Genomic DNA, 21,179 nt, shown 5'->3' with positions numbered 1-21,179 from the left:
TTGTAGCGAGTAACGAGGTTGTAGTGAACACCAACAGGTTGTAGTGAGTAATAACATGTTGTAGTGAATACCAGCAGGTTGTAGTGAACACCAACAGGGAGAAGCCCTCTCCTTGCTGCTGCAGGAGGGGCTGAGCAGCTCTGGCCTCCAGAGGAGTCTCCTGCATGTGCGGTGTGGCCAGCAGATGCGCGGGGTCACTGAAATGCGCCTTTGTGTCTCGCTGCAGCTGAGTGTGGCTCCTCTGTGACGGGGACCCAGGGTGTGCTGCTGTCCCCCAACTACCCCCTGAACTACAACAACAACCACGAGTGCATCTACTCCATCCAGAGCCAGCCTGGCAAGGGCATCCAGCTGAAAGCCAGGACCTTCGAGCTGGAGGCAGGAGATGTCCTCAAGGTAATTCTGGCTCGGGCAGTGGAGAGCGACATCTGTAAAGGCTCTAAAATTCTCATGGGATTAGGTGGGAGTAACCTCTGTGTCATCCCAGTGCCATGGAGTGGTTGCCATGGCAGTTTGGAAGGCCAGATTTCCCCCAGACCAGCTAAACCTCAGCTCTGACCTGTGGAATTGCACAGGAAAAACTCCTCATCCATCAGAATAGTGAGGGTTTGAGCATTCTTTTAGTGCTTTGAAGAATCAAGGCTGGTTTGTCCCAAAAAAAAAGGGGCTGATTGAAATGCAGAACTCCAGACTCTTCTGAGATTATTCAAGCTCCAGGACTCTGTGGAGAAGGAGACAAATCCAGGCTTGAGTTTTTTTGTTAACCAAAGGAATGGTTTTGAAGGAGGCATTAATATTGCAAGGATGTGCTGAGCCATCTTCCCAGGATTGCCTCTGTCCTCATTGAAGTGTCACACTCCAGGGGAGGTGTAATCCACGTTTCCAGCTCACAAATGACTGGAAAGGGAGAAAGATTTCCTGTTAATGCAAGGAATGTACTCCTTGTCAGAGAAATTACATTCTCTCAGCAGGTTTGTCATCAGCTGCTCATCTGAGGAAAGTTCCTATCGATCTCCACTGGTGAGGAGCTGCTCTTGGTCCTCACAAAAGGAAGGAAGAAAAAAACCCATTTGTGTTTTTCTTAAATCACGGCGAATTCAAGGCTCATCTCTGAGTCAGTCTGGGGGGAAAATGTGGGTTTTTTTCAGTAGCTGCTCCTTGGGAAAGAGAGTTGAGGAGATGCAGCTCTGTGTGCAGAGTAAATCAGGGCTGAGGAGGAGGGTGCAGATCCTCCAGGGTGGAAATCCTGCTCCTCAGGTGGGCAGCACTGCGGAGTTCCATCAAGGCAGACTTCTAGCTGAGATCCCTGGGTTTCAGCTCACATTGCCTGAAGGATTTGTCCCTGTTGGCACTTGAGAATCCAGGGTCCACTCCTGGGACAGTCTGCCTTGGTGGAACTCCGCAGTGCTGCCCACCTGAGGAGCAGGATTTCCACCCTGGAGGATCTGCACCCTCCTCCTCAGCCCTGATTTACTCTGCACACAGAGCTGCATCTCCTCAACTCTCTTTCCCAAGGAGCAGCTACTGAAAAAACCCCACATTTTCCCCCCAGACTGACTCAGAGATGAGCCTTGAATTTGCTGTGATTTAAGAAAAAATACAAGTGGGGTTTTTTTTTCTTCCTTCCTTTTGTGAGGGCCAATCCTGGAGGGTTAGAGTTGCTTTTCCAGCCTGATGCTGGAATTCACAGTGGGGTTGGTTCTTTCCTTCCCTTTTCCTTCCGATACCCAGGATCAGCTCAGTGCCAGCAGCAAATTCCTTGATTTGAGCTGACCCCAAATCAGGGCATTTATCAGGAGCTGCTGGCTCTTCCCAGGAAGCTGCTCCACTAAAAAAACCTCAAAAGGACAGCTCAGGGTGTTGCTGTGAGCAGAGCAGGGACAAGGTGGGATAAATTCCTCATCATTTCTCTGTTCTAGAGCTCAGTGAAACTGCAGAGAAATCCTGGAATGGTTTGGGTGGGAAGGGACCTTAAGGAAATCCTGGAATGGTTTGGGTGGGAAGGGACCTTAAGGAAATCCTGGAATGGTTTGGGTGGGAAGGGACGTTAAGGATCATCCGTGGGCAGGGACACCTTCCACTGTCCCAGGTTGTTCCAAGCCCTGTCCAATGTGACCTTGGACACCTCCAGGGATCCAGGGGCAGCCAGAGCCTCTCTGGGCAGTGATGGTTTGATCCCAGGAATGGCTTTTCCAGGCTGGATTTCTTGTTCCCCCCCAGGTCTACGATGGCACCAACAGCTCTGCCCGGCTGCTGGGCACCTTCAGCCGCTCGGAGCTGCTGGGCACCAGCATCAACAGCACCTCCAGCTCCATGTGGCTGGAGTTCATCACTGACACTGCCAACACCAGCAAAGGCTTCGAGCTGCAGTTCTCCAGTGAGTTCCAGTCCCATGTGTGCTGGCAATCCCACAGGCTGAGGTGTTTTTTTGTGGTTTTGTGTTGCCCATGAGCAAAGATTCCTTTCTGGGGTGATCTTGTGTCCAAAGTGGAGTGTGGGAGAGCACAGAATCCCAGGATTGCTGAGGGTGGGAAAGCCCTCCAAGCCCATCCAGTCCAAGCTGTGCCTGACCCCCACCTTGTCACTGAGTGCCACATGCAGCCATTCCTGGGACACCTCCAGGGATGGGCACTCCAAACCTCCCTGGGTAGCCCCTTCCAACCCTTTCCATGCAGAAATTCCTCCTGGTGTCCAACCTGACCTCCCCTGGCGCAGCTCAAGGCTGTTTCCTCTTCTCCTGTCCCTGTTCCCTGGGATCTGATCAAACCTTTCCTGTCGAGCCTGTAGCAATCCAGAAATCCAGATCAAAACTCCAACATTAATTAAAACCCCTGTAATACCCAACATGGCCCCTTTTGTTCCCCAAAAATCATTGTAAGGAGAAAACCCCACCATGGCTTTGTGTGAAACCCTGCTGGCTGTGAAATTCCTGCTGCCAACAGCTGCCCTTGCTCCCTGTGCAGGTTTTGAGCTCATCAAGTGCGAGGACCCCGGCGTGCCCCAGTTTGGGTACAAGGTGCACGACGAGGGACACTTTGCTGGCAGCTCAGTGTCGTTCAGCTGTGACCCTGGCTACACCCTGAGAGGCACCAGGGTGCTGGTGTGCCTGACTGGGGAGAGGAGAGCCTGGGACCAGCCCCTGCCGACCTGTGTGGGTGAGACACCTTCTCCTTCTCCTCCTTCTCCTTATTCTCCCCCTTCTCCTCCTCCTCCTTCTCCTTCTCCTTATTCTCCTCCTTCTCCTGATTCTCCTCCTTCTCCTCCTCCTTCTCCTTCTTCTTCTTCTCCTTGTTCTCCTCCTTCTCCTCCTCCTTCTCCTTATTCTCCTCCTTCTCCTTATTCTCCTCCTCCTTCTCCTTCTTCTTCTCCTTCTTCTTCTCCTCCTTCTCCTCCTCCTCTCTCCTTCTTCTTCTCCTTCTCCTTCTCCTTCTCCTTCTCCTTCTCCTTCTCCTTCTCCTTCTCCTTCTCCTTCTCCTTCTCCTTCTCCTTCTCCTTCTCCTTCTCCTTCTTGTTATTCTCCTCCTTTTCCTTATTTTCCTCCTTCTCCTCCTCCTCCTCCTCCAGCACCTCCAGGGAGAGATTTCCTTGGATCCCACACCCTGAACATCCTTGATCCCTGCTTTGCTGATCCATTGACATTAACTCTGCTGTTAATTGCATCTGCACTAATTAAGTTGTGTGTGGTGAGGGTCCTTGAGATGGACACACCTCCTGCTCTGCCAAAACTTCCAGGAAGTGATTTCCTTGGATGCCCCACCTTGGCCGCCTTCTGTCCCTGCTTTGCTCATCCATGTGACATTAACTCTCATATTAATTGCGCCTGCACTAATTAAGTTGTGGTGAGGCTCCTCTGTGAGGCATCTCGAGATGGAGACACCTTCTGCACCTCCAGGAAATTGGATTCCCCACCCTGACCACGCTTTGCTGATCCATTGACATTAACTCTGCTGTTAATTGCCCATCTGCACTAATTAATGTGTGAGACAGAGAGCACCTGTAGCAGCTTTAACATGAAACTCTCTGCCCTAAACACACATTTGACAAGGGGTTTTTTGCTTCCTTGTGCTGTTCCAGCCCTGTCCTTTCACTCTGGACACGTTGAAGTGAGTGGCACCTCCTGACAGTGACACCAGCGTGTGTCCTGGCATGTGACAGCTCAGAGCCAGGTTTATTTGAGAGCTGCCTGACACCCGATCCCATCCCCAGACATTTCAATTCCCTTTGCAGGGTTCCCTTTTCACCTGCAGCTCTTCCTGCTTGGGAAATGGTGATGTGGGGTTTTGTGTGTTAAATGAATGGGGCTGATTGCTGATTCCTGTCCTGCTGTGCCCGGGACATGGGGAAGTTGTTGGACACTGAGTCCCCTGGGAGATCTCCACACCCAGGGATGTGCTCAGCCCCTGGCACTCCGTGTTCCCTCTCCCAGGAGGCAGGACCATTCCCTGGCTGGGATTTTAGCCTCATTTGTTGATGTAAAAAGATAAATCTCTGTCATTTGTGCGTTTTCTTAACCTTCACCCTGTTTGCTCTTCATGTGCTGGATATGAGGCCGTGCCTGAGCGTGTGGAAATTAAAAAGAAATGAAAGAAAACGGAAAGAAATGAAAATTACAGAATTTGAATGGATATGTTATGGAAATTACTCCAAATCCTCACATTCTTTGCAGTTCATTTACAGCGACATTTACAAGTTCTTTGGCTTCTTATCCTTCATTTTCTGATGAATCCAAGCAGAGGAGCAGAGCTCCTTCACCCCCACGTGTGGAGCAGGGAATCAGGATCCTGGCAGTCTCTGCCTTTGCTCCCTGGGGATTCAGAAAGGTGGAGGGAAGCTTTGCCAGGTGTTCAGACCCAGCACAGAAATGCAGAATAATTCTGATAACTCAGCTGAATTCAACAATTCCCTTCATCTTTGTAAGCTTTTAGAATCCCCAAAAAAAGCCAGGAATAATCTCTGTTGCAGGGTGAGATTGTTGCAAAGCAAGAGCAACAGGAAACCACAAATCTCCTCCCTAACCCCATAAATATTTTTGTTCCAGCTGAGTGTGGAGGGACAATCAGAGGAGAGACCTCAGGACGGATCCTTTCTCCAGGATATCCAACTCCCTACGACCACAACCTCAACTGCATCTGGACCATCGAGGCAGAGCCTGGATGCACCATTGGGTGAGCTGGGCTCCTGTGGTTTGGCTTCTTTCCCACTTGGAGCTGGTTTTTTCCAGGTCAAAAATGAAATAAAGCAAAGGGGGGAGAAGGTCGTGCCACTCAGAGAGGGACAAGCAGGGAGAAGTCACTGCTTTGGTTCCAGAATCAGGGAATGGTTTAGGCTGGGATTAAGGATTCATGGGATTTATTTCCCACCAGCCCAGGCTGCTCAGAGCCCCCAGTGGCATCACTGCTCCTCTGTTTTCAGCCCTGTGTGTCACAGCCCTGGGTGGTGACACCAGACCATGGCCTGGTGCTGCCCGTGGTGTTCCTCAGCTCAAACATCCCAGAGCTCTGGTGTCCATGGACAGCTTCCCACCCCTCTCCTTAATGGGATGCATCCAGAATCAAACCCTTTTTTTCCCACCCGATTAATGAGGAACTTCCCAAAAGTGCTGAACGGCCACACAATCCTGGAATGAGGAATGTGTTGTAGGAAATCGCAGGGAATGTCCCAGGATCCAGGCGGTTCCTGCTCCCCGATCCTTCACTTCTGCCCCACCAACCCCCCCAGTGATGTTTGCCCAGCCCTGCCAAACCCTTCAGGGCTGCCCTGGGTGTTCCCAGAGATTCCAGGCTGGCCAAAGCCCACAGAAAACTGGGATATTTGGGCAAGCCGAGATTTGACTGAGTGGTGAGATTTGAGGGGGAGAAATGCACCTTAAAAGTTCTGAATAACAACAACAACAATAATGATAATGATGATGATGATGATAATAATAATAATAATAATAATAATAATAATAATCCAATAATAATAATAATAATTCTCTCCCATCAGAGTTCCCAGTGCTTCTCAGCCATTCCTGGCTCATCCCAAGCCTGTGGCTGTTCCATCCTGAATTCCTTCCCTCTCAATCCTGTTTTCTCCTCTCTGCTGCCTCAGCACCCATCACCTCCCCAGCACAGCCTGTCCCTCAGAGGGTGAGCTCTGTGCTGCTTTTAGCCCGTGGAGTTCTGCTGGAGACAGGTTTGGGCTGGCGTTTTCATTTTTATTTAATGCAGAAATTCCCTCCATTAGCGCTGCCCTTCAGAATGGCTCAATAATGGATGGGCTTGGGTGTGAACAGAGGAGAAAAAGCACAGCCAAAGCAGCTGAATCCCTGCACAGGCAACTTCCGCTTGAAATCTCCTCTATTTTTATTCTCCTGGAAAAGGTTTTTATAGGGCAGAGTAGAGAGGTCCCTTTCCCCCCCCCATCCAAGGGCTGCTTCAGCAACTTTGCTCTTGTAAACCCTAAAAGCACCCGCATGAGCAGAGATTTGGGATCAACCAAAGGCTTGGAAGAGGCCGGCAGTGAAAGGAGAAGGTTCCAGAAGGTGTCAGAGCCACACACACCTGGTGACCCTGCCCTTCCCAGAGATCAGAGCTCCCTCTCCCTGCCCCTTTCATCTCCCAGCTCCAGCAGCAGCGCAGCTGATCTCAGGGGAGTGGAGAGAGCACATTCCCAGCAACTTCATTTTTATGGTAATCCGTTGGAAAAATAATCCTCTTCACGCATGATACAATTGTATAAAGCTCTCATTTATAACTTACATGAAAATTAATCACCAGAGCTTTTGGAATGAAGCTGTATCTGCACAGCACGAGGGGAAGGGCAGGGGGGTGAGACAGGGAGAAAAATGAGTCCGCACCTTTGAGCCATGAAAGGGAAAGGGCTGCTCTTGCAGAGGGGATTGATTTGGGGCTTGGAGTGCCTTGGTTGGGCTGGGGGACAGGAGGAAGGAGGAGGAAAAGGAGGAGGGTGTGCTGGAAAATGTGTGGAAATTCCTTGCCCAGCTGGGAGCAGGGAACACCGAGACATGGCAGAGCTGGGTTGTGGTCCATCCCTGATCCCAGTGTTGTCAAATTCCACTGATGTTGTTAATTCATCCCACTTCCATGGGTATTGACAGGTTCCACTTCGCAGAGTTTCGTCTGAAAACAGCAGTGAGAAAATACCCAGAGCTGGAAGGGGCCCACAGGGATCAAGGGTTGTTCACTCTCAGGGCAGAGCTGGGCTCTCCTCTCTGCTCCTTGCTAAGCTGGCAGAACTTCCCCACTCTCACACTTGCATTGAGATAATCTCCCCAATTTCTAATTTGGTTGTGGGTTTGGTTTTTGTTTTTTGGTTTGGTTTGGGTTTTGGTGGGGTTTTTTTGTTCTTTTTTTTTTTTAATTGTTTGTTTGGGGTTTTTTGTGGGTTTTTGTTTGTTTGTTTTTTGCTGCATTTCCATGCCTGTAATTGGGAAATTGGGATTGTCAGAGTGCAGGAATAGAACTCCTTTCCCCTCAGGAATAAAATTCCTTTCCCCTCAGGAATAAAACTCCTTTCCCCTCAGGAATAAAATTCCTTTCCCCTCAGGAATAAAATTCCTTTCCCCTTAGGAATAAAACTCCTTTCCCCTGCATTGTCTGCTGCAGCAGGGGCTGTGCCTGGTCTCACACCTCAGGCTGAGGGGAAAAGCTGAGATGTGCCTGTGGAAGAGATGGATTTGCTCCAGAGAGCTCCAGATCTGATATCCCAGCAGATTCCAGCCTGATCACCTGGATCCAGGTGTTGTCCCCCTGAACTGTTTTTTTTCTCAGATAAAAGGGGGTGGTTTAGGCAGCCCTGGAGCTGCTGGTGGCAGTTCCAGGGTGTACCCCCGGCCCAGCTCAACCCCTGGCAGCCTCTCCCTGATCCCAAGGTCTCCAGGGATGAGTTTTTCCCAGCAGTTCTGGCTCACTGGGCCCAGTTAAGGCTGGGAACAAACATAATCACACCAAGGCAGCCATGGAGAGCAGCTCTGCACCATCCATCCTGATTTTCCTCAAGCCTGGCTTTATTTCTCTTTGCTCAAGGTCTCTGCTTGGGAGATTTATGATTCAGCTCTTTTGGTTTCTCCCAGCTTCTCTGGGCATCATTTTGTTGCTGAGGATTTTGCAGTGGGGCTTTTTTTTTCTTTTTTTTTTTTCTCCCCATTTTTTTTATGGCTCTCCCCTGATTTATTTATGTTTGCCCCAGATAAATGGGAAAGCAGCCAAGTGAAAGCTTCCCTGTTTGCCTCTGTGCGCTGGCAGGGATTTCAGCACAGCACCTGATGGGTTTATTTTTTACAGATTTTTTTTTTCTGTTTCTAGGTTTCTGTCCCCATGTCACACTGGGGTTGAGTTGCCCATGGCTGGCCTGATTTTGTTGTGCCAGAGGGAAAACGGGGCAGTGACAAACAGGGACAGGGAAATTCCTCCTCTCCAGGTGGGATTTGAGTGCAGGAGTGGAAGGGCTCAGCTCCTACTCCATCCCCAGGGAATGCTCACATTCCCAAGTGCTCCAGGAGGGCTTGGACAACGCCCTCAAGGACAGGGTGGGATCTGGGGATGTCTGCAGGGCCTGCAATTGGATTTGATGATCCCTGTGGGTCCATTCCCACTCAGGACACTCAGAACTGCGTCCTTCAGCTGGTCACTCCCCCAGGTGCCACCACAACCAGGGCAGGATGCTGTTCTTGGATGGTTCTTCTGACCTGGGAAGATCCCAAAGCTCTTGGAAAAGCCTGGATCCATCCGTTCCTCATCCTCCCACAGCAGAGCTGGGCCTGGGGAGCAGCAGGGTGAGATCCCACCAGGGATGTGTTGGGATCATGTCTGTCCTGTCCTGGAGTGCCACCAGCATCGAGGGACCTCCTGCCTCTCCCTTGGGTCCATCAGTGGCCCAACTCAACAGGAATTCCCTCACCATGAGGCCTCCAGCAGCTTTCCCTCAGGAATTCCCTGTGAAGTCCCTTGAGCCCTCTCTGCAGGACAGACCCAACTGTGAAATCCAGAGGAAGGGAATGAAATCTGCCTTCAGAGCCTCAAAATAAACCCCTTGGTGTCAGCTCATTGTCACCTTCCTTACTCCTGTTTTCCCTCCCTTCCCTTCCTGGTGTGGATTTTGGAGCTCTCCTTCTTCTTGCCTTATTTTCTCTCTGTTCTCTGCTGAAGTTCCTCTGTTTGCTGATATAAACCCCATTCTGCAACACCCAGACCTTCCTAAAATACATCAAAATCCTGGAGGTGCTGCAATCCAGCATCAGGATTGGCACAAATTGCACTCCAGGCCTGAATTCCGGATGAAGCAACACATTCCATGTGGGCCTGGCTGCCTGAATTTGGTAAAAAACTCACTCCAGGCCTGAATTCCAGACGAAACATGTTCTGTGTGAGCCTGGCTGCCTGAATTTGGCACAAACCACATTTCAGGTCTGAATTCCAGATGAAGCAACACATTCCATGTGGGCCTGGCTGCCTGAATGTGGCACAAACTGTCACCACCACATTTTCTGAAAAATCCCTTCACCAGGATTTCTTCTCCTGGGAAGCTCAGAAGCCTCAGAGGAAAAAAATGAAAACAATAATTATCTGATCTGCTTCTCCTGTGTTTTGCTGCTTTGAAATGTAATTTAGAGACTGTTTATCCAACAGGTGCTTGTTTCATTGGTTTCATGTGAATTGTTTTAACTTAATAACCAGTCACAGTCAGGTTGTGTCAGACTCTGGAAAGAGTCACGAGATTCATTTTTATCTTTTACCCTTCTGTCTGTATCCTTTCTCTATTCTTTAGTATAGTTTAGTATAATTTATATAATGTAATAACATAACATTTGTATAATTTATATAATATCATAACATAACATTTAGCATAATTTATATAATATAATAACATAAAATAATCAATTAGCCTTCTAAAAACATGGAGTCAAATTCAATCATCCCTCCCAACGACGGGTGACTCAAAAAATGCCACAACAAAACACACTCCAGGCCTGAATTCCAAGATGAGACATGTTCTGTGTGAGCCTGGCTGCCTGAATGTGGCACAAACCACACTCCAGGCCTGAATTCTGGGTGTTTTTTGCCCCTCAGGCTCCATTTCATGGTTTTCCACACCGAGGAGTTCCACGATGTGCTGCGGATCTGGGACGGGCCGGTGGAGAACGGGATCCTGCTGAAGGAGATGAGTGGCTCAGGGCTGCCTGGGGACATCCACAGCACCTTCAACTCTGTCATCCTGCAGTTCAACACCGACTTCTTCACCAGCAAGCAGGGCTTTGCCATCCAGTTCTCAGGTGGGATGGGCAGGGGTTCCTCAAAAACCTGACCAGACACAGAGGGAAACCCCAACCAAACCTCAGCCCTGCAAACACATTCATTTCAGTTATTTAGGGTGATATAGTCCAATATTTACAGAATGTTCCAGGTTTGTGCAGTTGTTTTGGAGTGAAAATAAACAGGGAGTGGTTGGGTGAGTGATGATGTGACTTTGCCTGGACTGAGACACATTGAAACATCTTCCCAAGTTTGGGTTTTTTTTTTTCCCATAACTTTCTGTCCAGGGTGCTTTGCTTGGCTGGGGGAACAAGGCAGCATTTTGGGGAGAATTTCTGCTGGGTTCCAGAGCTTTGGGATGACCCAGACAGAGGCAGAGCTTTGTGTCACCCAGCACAGCGGTGCCATCCTGGGGTTTTTTTGCCAGATTTGTGTCTCATCCTGCCAGGAAGGACCAGCCTGGGCTGTTAACTTCCTTATCTGCAGCTGCACAGAAAGAGAGGGATTTCCTCTGGCTCTTTCAAGAGCAGCTTTCTCTAAACTGCCTGGCTGTAACAGACTCTCATCAACTTAGCAGGAAATAAGCTCCTGATCTGGAGCTGGGCTTTATTGACTGCTCCTGCTCAAAGCCTTTGTTCAGCAGGTGTGACTAAGCAGCCAGACCTGCGCTCAGACCTGTCCACTTTGGGATCTTGGGAGCTTTAATGAGGTGGATAAGCTCACAAAACTCCTATTACTCCAGGATTTTCCCTGCTGGTAAATCCTTGTGCTGTTGGCAGACCTTGAGCTCAGGCAGCAGCGAAGCTTTGCCTGTCCCCAGCTCAGGGGACATCTCAGACCTCAAAGAGAGGCAGCAACAAGTCTGGAAGGGAAACAAACACATTTCTGAAAGGTCAGGCTTGATGCTTCGCAGATCTTGAGGCTAAATTTCTCTGGCACTCAGGGGAAAGCGTGAAGTGCTGGTGGATGAGTTGATTTTGCAGCATGTGCCTTGGCACAGAACTCTCCAAAAACACCGTGGAGGATCAGTGGGTGTCTGGCCTGATGGAGTAAACAGCCATGTGCACAATTCTACATCAAAGCTGCTCCCTGGGTGCTGCTCTTGAACTTGCTGGTCCCCAGAGCCTTTCCCACCTGGAGTGGCAGATGCTCAGAGCAAAGGGAAAAGCGCTTTTTGTGTGTGTGGGGGAACTTTGTGGGATGCTGAGGGAGGAGGGATGGGGAAACAAGGCATGGCCTGGATGTCTGGGTAAGGACAGAGCCTGAGGACAGGCAGTGCTGCAGGCCTGGTGTTAAATAAACATTGATATTCAAGAGTGCATTTAATTCCCTGCAGTGTCCACAGCCACGTCCTGCAACGACCCAGGAATCCCGCAGAACGGGAGCCGGAGCGGGGACAGCAGAGAGGCCGGGGACTCCATCACCTTCCAGTGCAACCCCGGCTACACCCTGCAAGGGGAGGCCCAGATCACCTGTGTGCAGATCCAGAACAGGTTCTTCTGGCAGCCAGACCCACCCACCTGCACAGGTACGGGCACAGATCCGTGGTCTGGGCACACAGACACAGATCTGAATCCATGGACACAGGACCCTGTCCTGGCACAGGGACACAGATCTATGACCTGGGCACACAGACACAGATCTGGGACCTGAATCCAGGAACACAGGGCCCTGTCCTGGCACAGGGACACAGATCCATGACCTGAGCACACAGACACAGATCTGGGACCTGAATCCATGGACGCAGGCCCATGTCCTGGGCACAGAGACACAGATCCATGACCTGAATCCATGGACAGATCCCTGTCCTGAATCTGTGGACACAGATCCATATTCTAAACCCATGGGCACCGATCCATGACCTGAATCCATGAACACAGATCCATGATCTCAGCCCAGGGATACAGATCCATGTCCTGGGCCCATGGACACACATCCTTGTGCTGAATCCATGGACACAGAGCCATGTCCTGGGCCCATGGACACAGATCCCTGTCCAGAATTCATGGACACAGATCTATGATCTGAGCCCAGGGATGTAGATCCATGTCCTGAACACATGGACACACATCCCTGTGCTGAACCCATGGACACAGATCCATGTCATGAATCCATGGACACAGATCCGTGTCCTGAACCCCTGGACACAGATCCCTGTCCTGAATTCATGGACAGAAATCCATGTCCTGAACCCATGGACACAGATCCATGTCCTGAACCCTGTTGTAAAATTTCACCCCCCAGCATCTTAAAAAATTAAGAAATATTTTTTAAAAATATCCTTCAGGTTCCCAGAGCTGTGATTAAAAAAGCTGATTTTCTAACACTTCACATTGTACTTCAAATTATACTTCAATTGTTTATAGGTTTTTTTTCCCTAGCCAATTTTAATATGAAGTGACAAAGGATTTGGAGGAATAATCAGTGAAATATCAGTAACTGGGGGAGAGGCAGCTTGGTTGGAGCTAAACTGGGAAAATTCAGTGTTAAATTTAGGGCTGATTTGGGGTATTTAGCATTTCAGATGCGTTTTCCCCTCTTTGTGGCACCACTGTGAAACAATCAGGGCTGGGAGAGCCCCGGGAGGTTTGGGCCATTTGAAGTCTGCATCCCTCCCAATCCCAGGCAGCACTGGCTGGGTCCAGCTCCTGCTTCTAATCCTTTGGAGACTCTGGGTGGGATTTTCAAAGGAATCTGAGGGTGTTGAACACTTGTCTCCCTCAGGCTTTTCAAAAATGAGTCCTTAGTTTTCAGTTTCTTCTGAGTTTTCCCCTGATGTTACAGTCTGGGAGGGGAAAGCACCCTTGGGGTTAAAACTGGGGTGAATGGGCACAGAAGAGACGCTGGTGGGTCATTCCAAGGCATTTTTGGGGGGACTTTCAGCCAAATTTTCCATGTCTGTGCTGTATCCTGTGTGAAAGTTCCTCCTCAGTGTGGACTGTTGAAAAGTGCTTTAAAGCTTTGGGAAGGGTTCTTATCTAATTTCTACCAGCCTCACAGGAAGTTCCTTCATGGAAAATGTTTCCAAGATTTTTCCCATCATTTTTGTCCCATCCCAGCTCATTTCCTACTCTGTAGCTGCTCTCAGACCTCCACACAGGCTGTGCTCTCCTTTCTCTCATCCCATCCCAAACATGGGAGCTTTGGTGTCTCTTCCATGGTATTTTTGGGGGACTTTCAGCCAAATTTTCCATATCTGTGCTGTGGTTTCCTGGTGTGTCCCAGAAGGATAACATTTCTCCATTTTTGGACTTGAAAAAGCTCTCTAATCCCTACTATGGCATTTCTAGACCAGCCCCACTGGGTTTTACCTGATATTTTTCTTTATCAAAGCCCACAGGACAATCCCATGTGCTCATTCCATCATGGAAAACCCTTCCAAGATTTATCCCAGCTCATTTCCCACTCTGTAGCTGCTCTCGGACCCCCTTCCTTTCACCCCAAATACGTGAGGGCCAATCTGGGAAACCTCAGGGCCCTCACAGGGAGCCTGCATAAAAATCTGACAGGAAAAATATCCGTCATGTTTTGCCACGGTGAGAAACACGAGCAGGCACTTTGAGCCTTGAAAAAGCAATAATTGATTTTTCAATCAGCTTGGCATTTAATGTGCTGGGAAGTGGAGTAAACACGACGGAGCCATTTAGGCCCAGACGTGTTTTCGCCTCGTTACAGGCGAGCAGGCCTTGACAGGGACTTCCATAAATGCAGCAGGAAAGTGGAATTTCTCCCTCTCTCTCCCCTCCCTGGCTCCTCACTTACGGATTTTAGGAAGGTCCTGGTGGCATCCAGAGCTCTGTTTGTGGTGTTTGTCCCCTGTGGAATGGCAGAGCCCTCACCTGGCAGAGCCACCACAACCTCGTGTCACACATGAGCCTCAGGGTCACTTCCCACCAAAATACCCCACAAGGATTCTGTGCTGTCTCAAGCCCCCCCTGTCTATCACATCTCCTTTTTTTTTTATTCCATTCCTGCTTCCCATTTGGTGCTTTGGAAGTCTGTGCGCTCCAGACTGTGAAAAACGCCAGTCACTCGTTTTTAAAATTTTAAAGGTTTAATAGTAATAAAGTGGTTATAAAAAATAGTAATACAATTACAGTTATAATAATTTGGACAAATTGAATTAGGACAATATGAGACAATAGAAACAAAGAGTTACAGACAGTCTGGGTGCCTTTTTCTGGGTAGCACAAGCCCAAAAAGGACCCACATTAACAGAGGATTAACCCTTAAAAGCAACAGCCTGTTGCATATTCATACATCTCATACATGATGCATAAATTCCATTCAAACGCAGGATTCTGTCTGGTCATCCTCAACTTCCTCCTCTGAATCCTTACGGTGCCTTTGAGATGGGAAGAAGTTGGTTTCTTCTGATAACGGAGCAATAAATTCTGTTTCTCTGAAATATTCAGGTGTCCTGTGGCTGCTGTCTCAGTGCGAATCCTTTCTTTAAAAAAAGTATCCTACATAGCACAGTTTCTATTTTAACAATTTTTATAACCTAAAACTATATTTAACACACTACTTAAGAGAATTAATACAGCATCACTTTCCAACACAACACATATAATATTCATTTGAATATTTGCGAAAAGCCAGTCATAAAATCCGTGCGTTTTTCACAAAAGGCTCACCCCTGGTGGTTTTCCTGCAGCTCCGTGTGGCGGGATCCTGACGGGCCCGGCTGGGGTGATCCTGTCCCCGCAGTACCCGGAGCCATATCCCCCAGGGAAGGAGTGTGACTGGAAGCTGACAGTGTCCCCTGACTATGTCATTGCCCTGGTGTTCAGCGTGTGAGTACACAAGGGTTTGGTGCCATGGCCACAGAGAGGGGAGGGATGAGCTGGGTGTGGATGTCTGAACTCTGGGAAGGAACCTGATGGAACTGTCCCATGCCCCTGGATAATCTGTTCCCAGATTTTTTTTTTTTGGGGTGGGGGAGATCCTCATATTCCAGCTGCAGCTCCTCTTTGATAGACAGAACATTGTCACAGTCATATTTTCCGGAAAAATCCCTTCGCCCTGGGTTTTTCTCCTGGGAAGCTGAGAAGCCTCAGAGAAAAAGGAAAACAATTCTTATCTCATTTGCTTCTCCTCTATTTTGCTGCTTTGGAATGTGTTTGGAGATTGTTTACCCACAGGTGATTGTTTCCTTGGATTCTGCTGTGAGTTGTTTTCACTCTTTGGCCAATCAGGGCCAAGCTGTGTTGGGACTCTGGAAAGAGTCAGGAGTTTTCATTATTATCACTTTAGCCTTCTATATTCTTTAGTATAGTTTTGTATAGTATTCTTTAATATAGTATAGTATCATAAAATAATAAATTAGCCTTCTGAGAACACGGAGTCAGATTCATCATTCCTTCCTGCCATGGGGCACCCCACAAATCCAATGGGACATGATGTGGCACAGCCCAGGAATCCCTGCAGCAGCTCCAGCTCAGGCTCTGTCCCTTGACTCCATCCCCACTCCTGGATCCCTCACACATGGATGGAGGCAGGAATTTCCTCTGCCTGGCAGGATTTTGGAGCAGGAGCAGCCAATCCCTGCCCTGGGGTTCCACATCCCAGAACATCAACTTGGAATTCTCCAGGGACATGTCCTAACCCCAAGCTCTCCTCCATTGCTTTTGCAGCTTCAGCCTGGAGCCTGGCTATGATTTCCTGCACATCTACGATGGGCCTGACTCCCTGAGCCCCCTGATTGGGAGTTTCTATGGCTCCCAGCTCCCAGAGAGGATCGAGAGCAGCAGCAACAGCCTTTTCCTGGCGTTCCGGAGCGATGCCTCCGTCAGCAACGCCGGCTTCGTCATCGAGTACACAGGTGAGGGCTGAGGGCTCAGAAGCTACCTGGGGCTCTCCCTGGGCTCATTCCCACATTATTCCACCTCTTTGGAACTAGTGGAGAGGCTCTAGATGCTGTGGAAAACTTCCAGGGGGAATTCTGGTGTTCGCCATCCCTGAGGCAGAGGGTGGAGAAAGGGAGGGAGAGAGTTCCTCTTGCCCAAAGCAGTGGGAGGAGAGAGGGAGGTGAAGAGGAATGGAGAGAAACAGGAAAAGAGGAAAAGTGGCGCTCAAAAGTGTCCTAAATTTGTGCATCAAGACCCCACCAGCAGCTGCCTGGGGTTCTGCTTATTCCCACATTATTCCACCTCTTTGGAACAAGTGGAGAGGCTCTAGATGCTGTGGAAAACTTCTTCCAGGGGGAATTCTGGTGTTCTGGCACCCCCAAAGCCGAGGGTGGAGAAAGGGAGGGAGAGAGTTCCTCTCCCCCAAAGCAGTGGGAGGAGAGAGGGAGGTGAAGAGGAATGAAAAAGGCAAAGTGGTGCCCAAAGTGTCCAGAATTTGTGCATCAAGACCCCACCAGCAGCTGCCTGGGGCTTTCCCTCTGCTTATTCCTAGATTATTCCACTTGTTGGAACAAATGGAGAGGCTCTAGATGCTGTGGAAAACTCCTTTCAGGGAGAATTCTGGTGTTCTGGCATCCCCAAAGCTGAGGGTGGAGAAAGGGAGGTGAAGAGGAATGGAGTGAAACAGGAAAAGAGGAAAAGTGGTGCTCAAAGTGTCCAAAATTTGTGCATGAAGACCCCGCTGAGCCCAGGAGAAGCCAGGATTTCAGGATTTAAAGGCTGAGGATACAAATGTGTGATGGGCAGTGGGGGTTGACCAGTCTGTGGCTCCCAAAACAAGGAATTGGTGCTCTGGGGAAAAAAAAATCCCATCTTTTTGTGCCCCATTCTCTTGGATCACCTGGTGCAGCTGCTGTGGACAGGGAACCATGGGATCATCTGATTTTTCATGCAGGGAAGCAAAAGCAAATCCTGTGGGCTTTACAGTTTCCTGTTTCTCCTTCCACACCTTCCCCAAAATCTGAGAGCCCCTGATTTAATGCTTAAGCACACTTGAATCGTTCCCAGAGCCACTGCTCTCAGAAAAGCCCTTGTCTTTAATGAGCAATTTCCAAATGACAAAAGAGCAGGATTAATCAAAGCCTCTAATTATATTGCAGGCAGGAAAAAAAAAATAAAGAAAAGAAAAAAAAAAGCCAAAAAAGCTGTTAGAAGAAGAAGGAAAATAATGTCCAAGTCCTGACAGCTCTGTTGTGTTCCCTGGATTTTTTAATGTGGAAAACTCTGTGCCAGGGCCTCCCCATCTCAAATGTGATTTGTCCTTGTGGCACTCGGTGCTCTGGGCTGATGACAAGGTGGGGATGGGTCACAGCTTGGACTCAATGATCCTGAAGGGATTTCCCAGCCTCAGCGATCCTGGGATTGTGTGAAAGCAAAGTTTTGATTTGGATTGTGCATCAAGACCCCAGTGAGCCCAGGAGAAGCCAGGATTTCAGGATTTAAAGGCTGAGGATATGAATGTGTGATGGGCAGTGAGAGTTGTGGCTCCCAAAACAGGGAGGTTGGATTTTGGGTGCCTGGGTGGGAACTGGAGCCTCCCTTCTCGCACAGGTGGGTCTGGAGCAGCCAGAATCCAAACGAAATCCCAAATCCACACCCTGCAAATGGTGCCAATCCTCGTGAAAATCCCACACATTCCCAGGTGAAAAAAAAAAAAAAACAACTAAAAAAACTCCTATTTCACTGGTCAAAACAGCAGAGGAGCTGTGCCAGAGGAATAAACATCCTGGGAATTTTTTTTTTTAATTTTTTAATACTTTTTAAAAATTTTAATCTCTTTCCCTGCAGAGAACCCCCGTGAGTCCTGCTTTGACCCAGGGTCCATCAAGAATGGCACCAGGGTGGGCACAGACCTGAAGCTGGGCTCCACCATCACCTTCTACTGTGATGGGGGCTACGACATCGAGGGGGGCCCCACCCTCACCTGTGTGATGGGAGGGGATGGGAAACCCACCTGGAACAAGCCACGCCCCACCTGTACAGGTAAATCCCACGGGAAGGGGCTGGGGGCAGGATCTGCCCAGAGCTGGACGCCCTCAGTGCATCCCCCATGGAAAACTGGGGGTTAATTCACAGGGGTTTTCTCAGTTTTTCCATAATTTTTTAGGGGTTTTACCAGGAATCAGTTTTCATTGTTTTTTTCAGGGGGTTAACAGCTTTTCTTTTAGTAGGAAGAGCTGATTTTTGGGAGTTTTCTTGAGCTTTTTTTTTTTTTTGAGACAGGAAACTGGACGTGGCTGATTCAGTGCCTGGCACAGGGCAGGAGTCAGGAATCCACTTAAACCCTGGCTAAACCTGATCCTTGTTAATCCAAACCCTCAGTCTTGGGTGTTCCTGAGCAGGGGCAGAGCTCAGTGACAAAACAAGGGGTTTTTCCTTAGGGTTTCTCTGTGGGTTTTTTTTGTTTTCTTTTCTGACTTCATGGTTTGCAGTCAGACCTGAGCTGAGAAGGGAATCAAGAGGCAGCTGGCGGGGGAAGGAGTGAAATCCCTAATTTGGGAAGGCTCTGGCAGGGAAAACTGAGGAAAGGTGGCAAAAGGAGCTCATGCCCAGCTGTGAGGTGGGGAACAGTGCAAATCTCACATTAATTAGTGGTTGATAATTCCACGTGGAGCCAGCACAATCTCAGGGTGGGATAAACCTGACTTTTCCAATGAGAACTTTCAGGGAGCAGCACTTGGAGCTGGGAATGATGGCTGGGGACATTTCCAGCCTCCAGGGGTGCTCCATGATGCTTTTCCCTTGCAGCTCCCTGTGGAGGGCAGTACACAGGCTCAGATGGAGTCGTCCTGTCCCCAAATTATCCCCAAAACTACACCAGTGGCCAGGTGTGCCTGTACTCCATCGTCGTGCCCAAGGACTATGGTACCACGCTTGGAATTTTTATGGGATTCTCTTCTTGCAGCTCTTGTTTGCTGGGTTTTTAATGCTGATTTTTTAGAAGTGGGGTCTGGTTCAGCTCAGGTGATTCTGGGGTTCCATGAAAATGCCCTGGCCCCCTGGGCTGGCTGTGTAGGACAGCAGTGGGGGCAGCAATGGGATGGCAGTATGGTGGCAGGGGGATGGCAGTGGGACAGCAGTGGGATGGCAGGGGGGACAGCACTGGGATTGAGTAGGGACAGCAGTGGGGGCAGCAGTGTGATGGCACTGGGGACAGCAGAGTGGTGACACTGGGGACAGCAGTGTGGTGACACTGGGGACAGCAGAGTGGTGACACTGGGGACAGCAGTGTGGTGACACTGAGGACAGCAGCATGGTGATGCTGGGGGCAGCAGCATGGTGACACTGGGGACAGTAGTGTGGTGACACTGGGGACAGCAGCATGGTGATGCTGAGGACAGCAGTGGGATGGCAGTGTGATGACACAGGGGTCAGCAGTGTGGTGCCACTGGGGACAGCAGTGTGGTGGCACTGGGGACAGCAATATGGAGACAGCAGTGTGGTGGCACTGGGGACAGCAGCGTGGTGACATTGGGGACAGCAGTGAGACAGTAGTGTGGTGACACAGGACAGCAGCATGGTGATGCTGGAGACAGCAGAGTGGTGACATTGGGGACAGCAGCATGGTGACACTAGGGACAGCAGTGGGACAGTACGGTGGTGACACTGGGGACAGCAGCGTGGTGATGCTGGGGACAGCAGTGGCCGGTGCCAGCCCTGTCCCTGTCCCTGTCCCTGTCCCCGCAGTGCTCTTCGGGCAGTTTGCCTTTTTCCAGACGGCGCTCAATGACGTGCTGGAGGTGCACGATGGCCCCACGGAGCACTCACGGCTGCTCAGCTCCCTCTCGGGCTCTCACTCAGGTAGGGAGCTGCTCCCTGTCCCTGTCCCCTGTCCCTGCTGGGGACAGCAGCTTTGGCGCAGCTGACACCCAACAGCTGCTCCCTGTGGCTCATTCCTTCACCTCTGTCTCTCCTGTTTTCCCTCCTCCCCATCCAGGGGAATCTTTGCCATTGGCCACCACCAACCAGATCCTCATCAAATTCAGCTCCAAGGGTCAATCCACGGCCAAAGGCTTTCATTTTGTCTACCAAGGTGAGTTCAGGTGTGTTCTGGAAGTGTCCCTGGGTCGCTCCCAGGGGTGTCCTGAGTGTCCTGAGCTGCTTTTGGTGTCTGGGGGTTCTGAGCAGGGAATATCACAGGGAATTAGGATTCCTTTGGGAGCAGAGCTCTGGCAGGGCTGGCTGCCTGCTGTGGGTACTTTGTATTCTGCCCTTCATTCCCACTCAGCCTGAACCCTGCACATCCCAGGATTACCATCAGCCCCATCCCGGCGTCACGCCCAGAGTCACACAGGGAATTTGGAGATTTATCCCACAGCGATTCTTCCCAGTGGCATTTTTAGCACTTTTGCTGGGTGTAAGCAGCTGAAATCCCGTCTGGCAGCTCGGAAATCCTCCCTCCGTGCGTGTCACAGGCTCGGGGCTGTCACACTGCTGCCCCTTGATCCTCTCAGTAACAGCTTCGTGCTGCACTGGGCGAGAACAACTCGGGGATTTTATGGGAGTAAATAGCAAATGATGCATGGAACAGCGGGAAAGCAGAAGGGATTTCTCACCCACGTGCTCCCTGGAGTTATCTGTGGGAACATCCAGGCTTTTGCTGCAAAGAGGGGACAGACACCGGCGCGACCCGAGCTTTCTCCAGGGGTGAAGCAAAGCATGGTTTGGGTTTTGGAGTAGTTAGAGATCTGTTCTCTTGAATTCCTGCCTAATGAGTGTGAAACAGCCATGGTTGTGATTGTAATCTTCAAAGAGCTCAGCAGAACAAAGGTTCTGATGAAACCAGGGGAGGTTTCCTCCTCCCTCCTGCAAGAGCTGCATGGGAAGCAAGGGGACAAGGGCGATCCTGATTTGGATCTGCCTGGCCAGACTCTAATTAGCTAAACACTCATAAGTGTAAAGCAACTTAGAGGAAAATATTAATTGAATTCTTCCTTGGCAATAGACCTGATTTTTTGATGAGTTTTTCTCCTCACTTATCTGCCAGACTCATTCCTGTCTTGTAATTCCCAGTATT

At 49.7% G+C, this 21,179-nt stretch overlaps 1 protein-coding gene across 1 annotated transcript in view; it reads left to right on the top strand.

Annotated features, from left to right (window-relative positions):
* Window positions 1–21,179, top strand: part of CSMD2 (CUB and Sushi multiple domains 2) — a 250,322-nt gene that overhangs the window by 175,601 nt on the left and 53,542 nt on the right. The window contains exons 22-33 of the mRNA XM_030964453.1: window positions 227–396; window positions 2,221–2,377; window positions 2,964–3,155; window positions 5,039–5,165; window positions 10,071–10,273; window positions 11,590–11,781; window positions 14,911–15,049; window positions 15,890–16,077; window positions 17,951–18,145; window positions 18,911–19,027; window positions 19,850–19,963; window positions 20,100–20,195. Coding sequence (XP_030820313.1) covers window positions 227–396; window positions 2,221–2,377; window positions 2,964–3,155; window positions 5,039–5,165; window positions 10,071–10,273; window positions 11,590–11,781; window positions 14,911–15,049; window positions 15,890–16,077; window positions 17,951–18,145; window positions 18,911–19,027; window positions 19,850–19,963; window positions 20,100–20,195 — 1,890 coding nt within the window. The remainder of the gene's footprint in view (window positions 1–226; window positions 397–2,220; window positions 2,378–2,963; window positions 3,156–5,038; window positions 5,166–10,070; window positions 10,274–11,589; window positions 11,782–14,910; window positions 15,050–15,889; window positions 16,078–17,950; window positions 18,146–18,910; window positions 19,028–19,849; window positions 19,964–20,099; window positions 20,196–21,179) is intronic.

The sequence above is a fragment of the Camarhynchus parvulus genome, chromosome 23 (assembly GCF_901933205.1).
Source record: "Camarhynchus parvulus chromosome 23, STF_HiC, whole genome shotgun sequence".
NCBI lineage: Eukaryota > Metazoa > Chordata > Aves > Passeriformes > Thraupidae > Camarhynchus > Camarhynchus parvulus.
The sequence above is the reverse complement of the archived record's forward strand: the minus strand, read 5'-3'. Positions and strand labels throughout refer to the sequence as shown.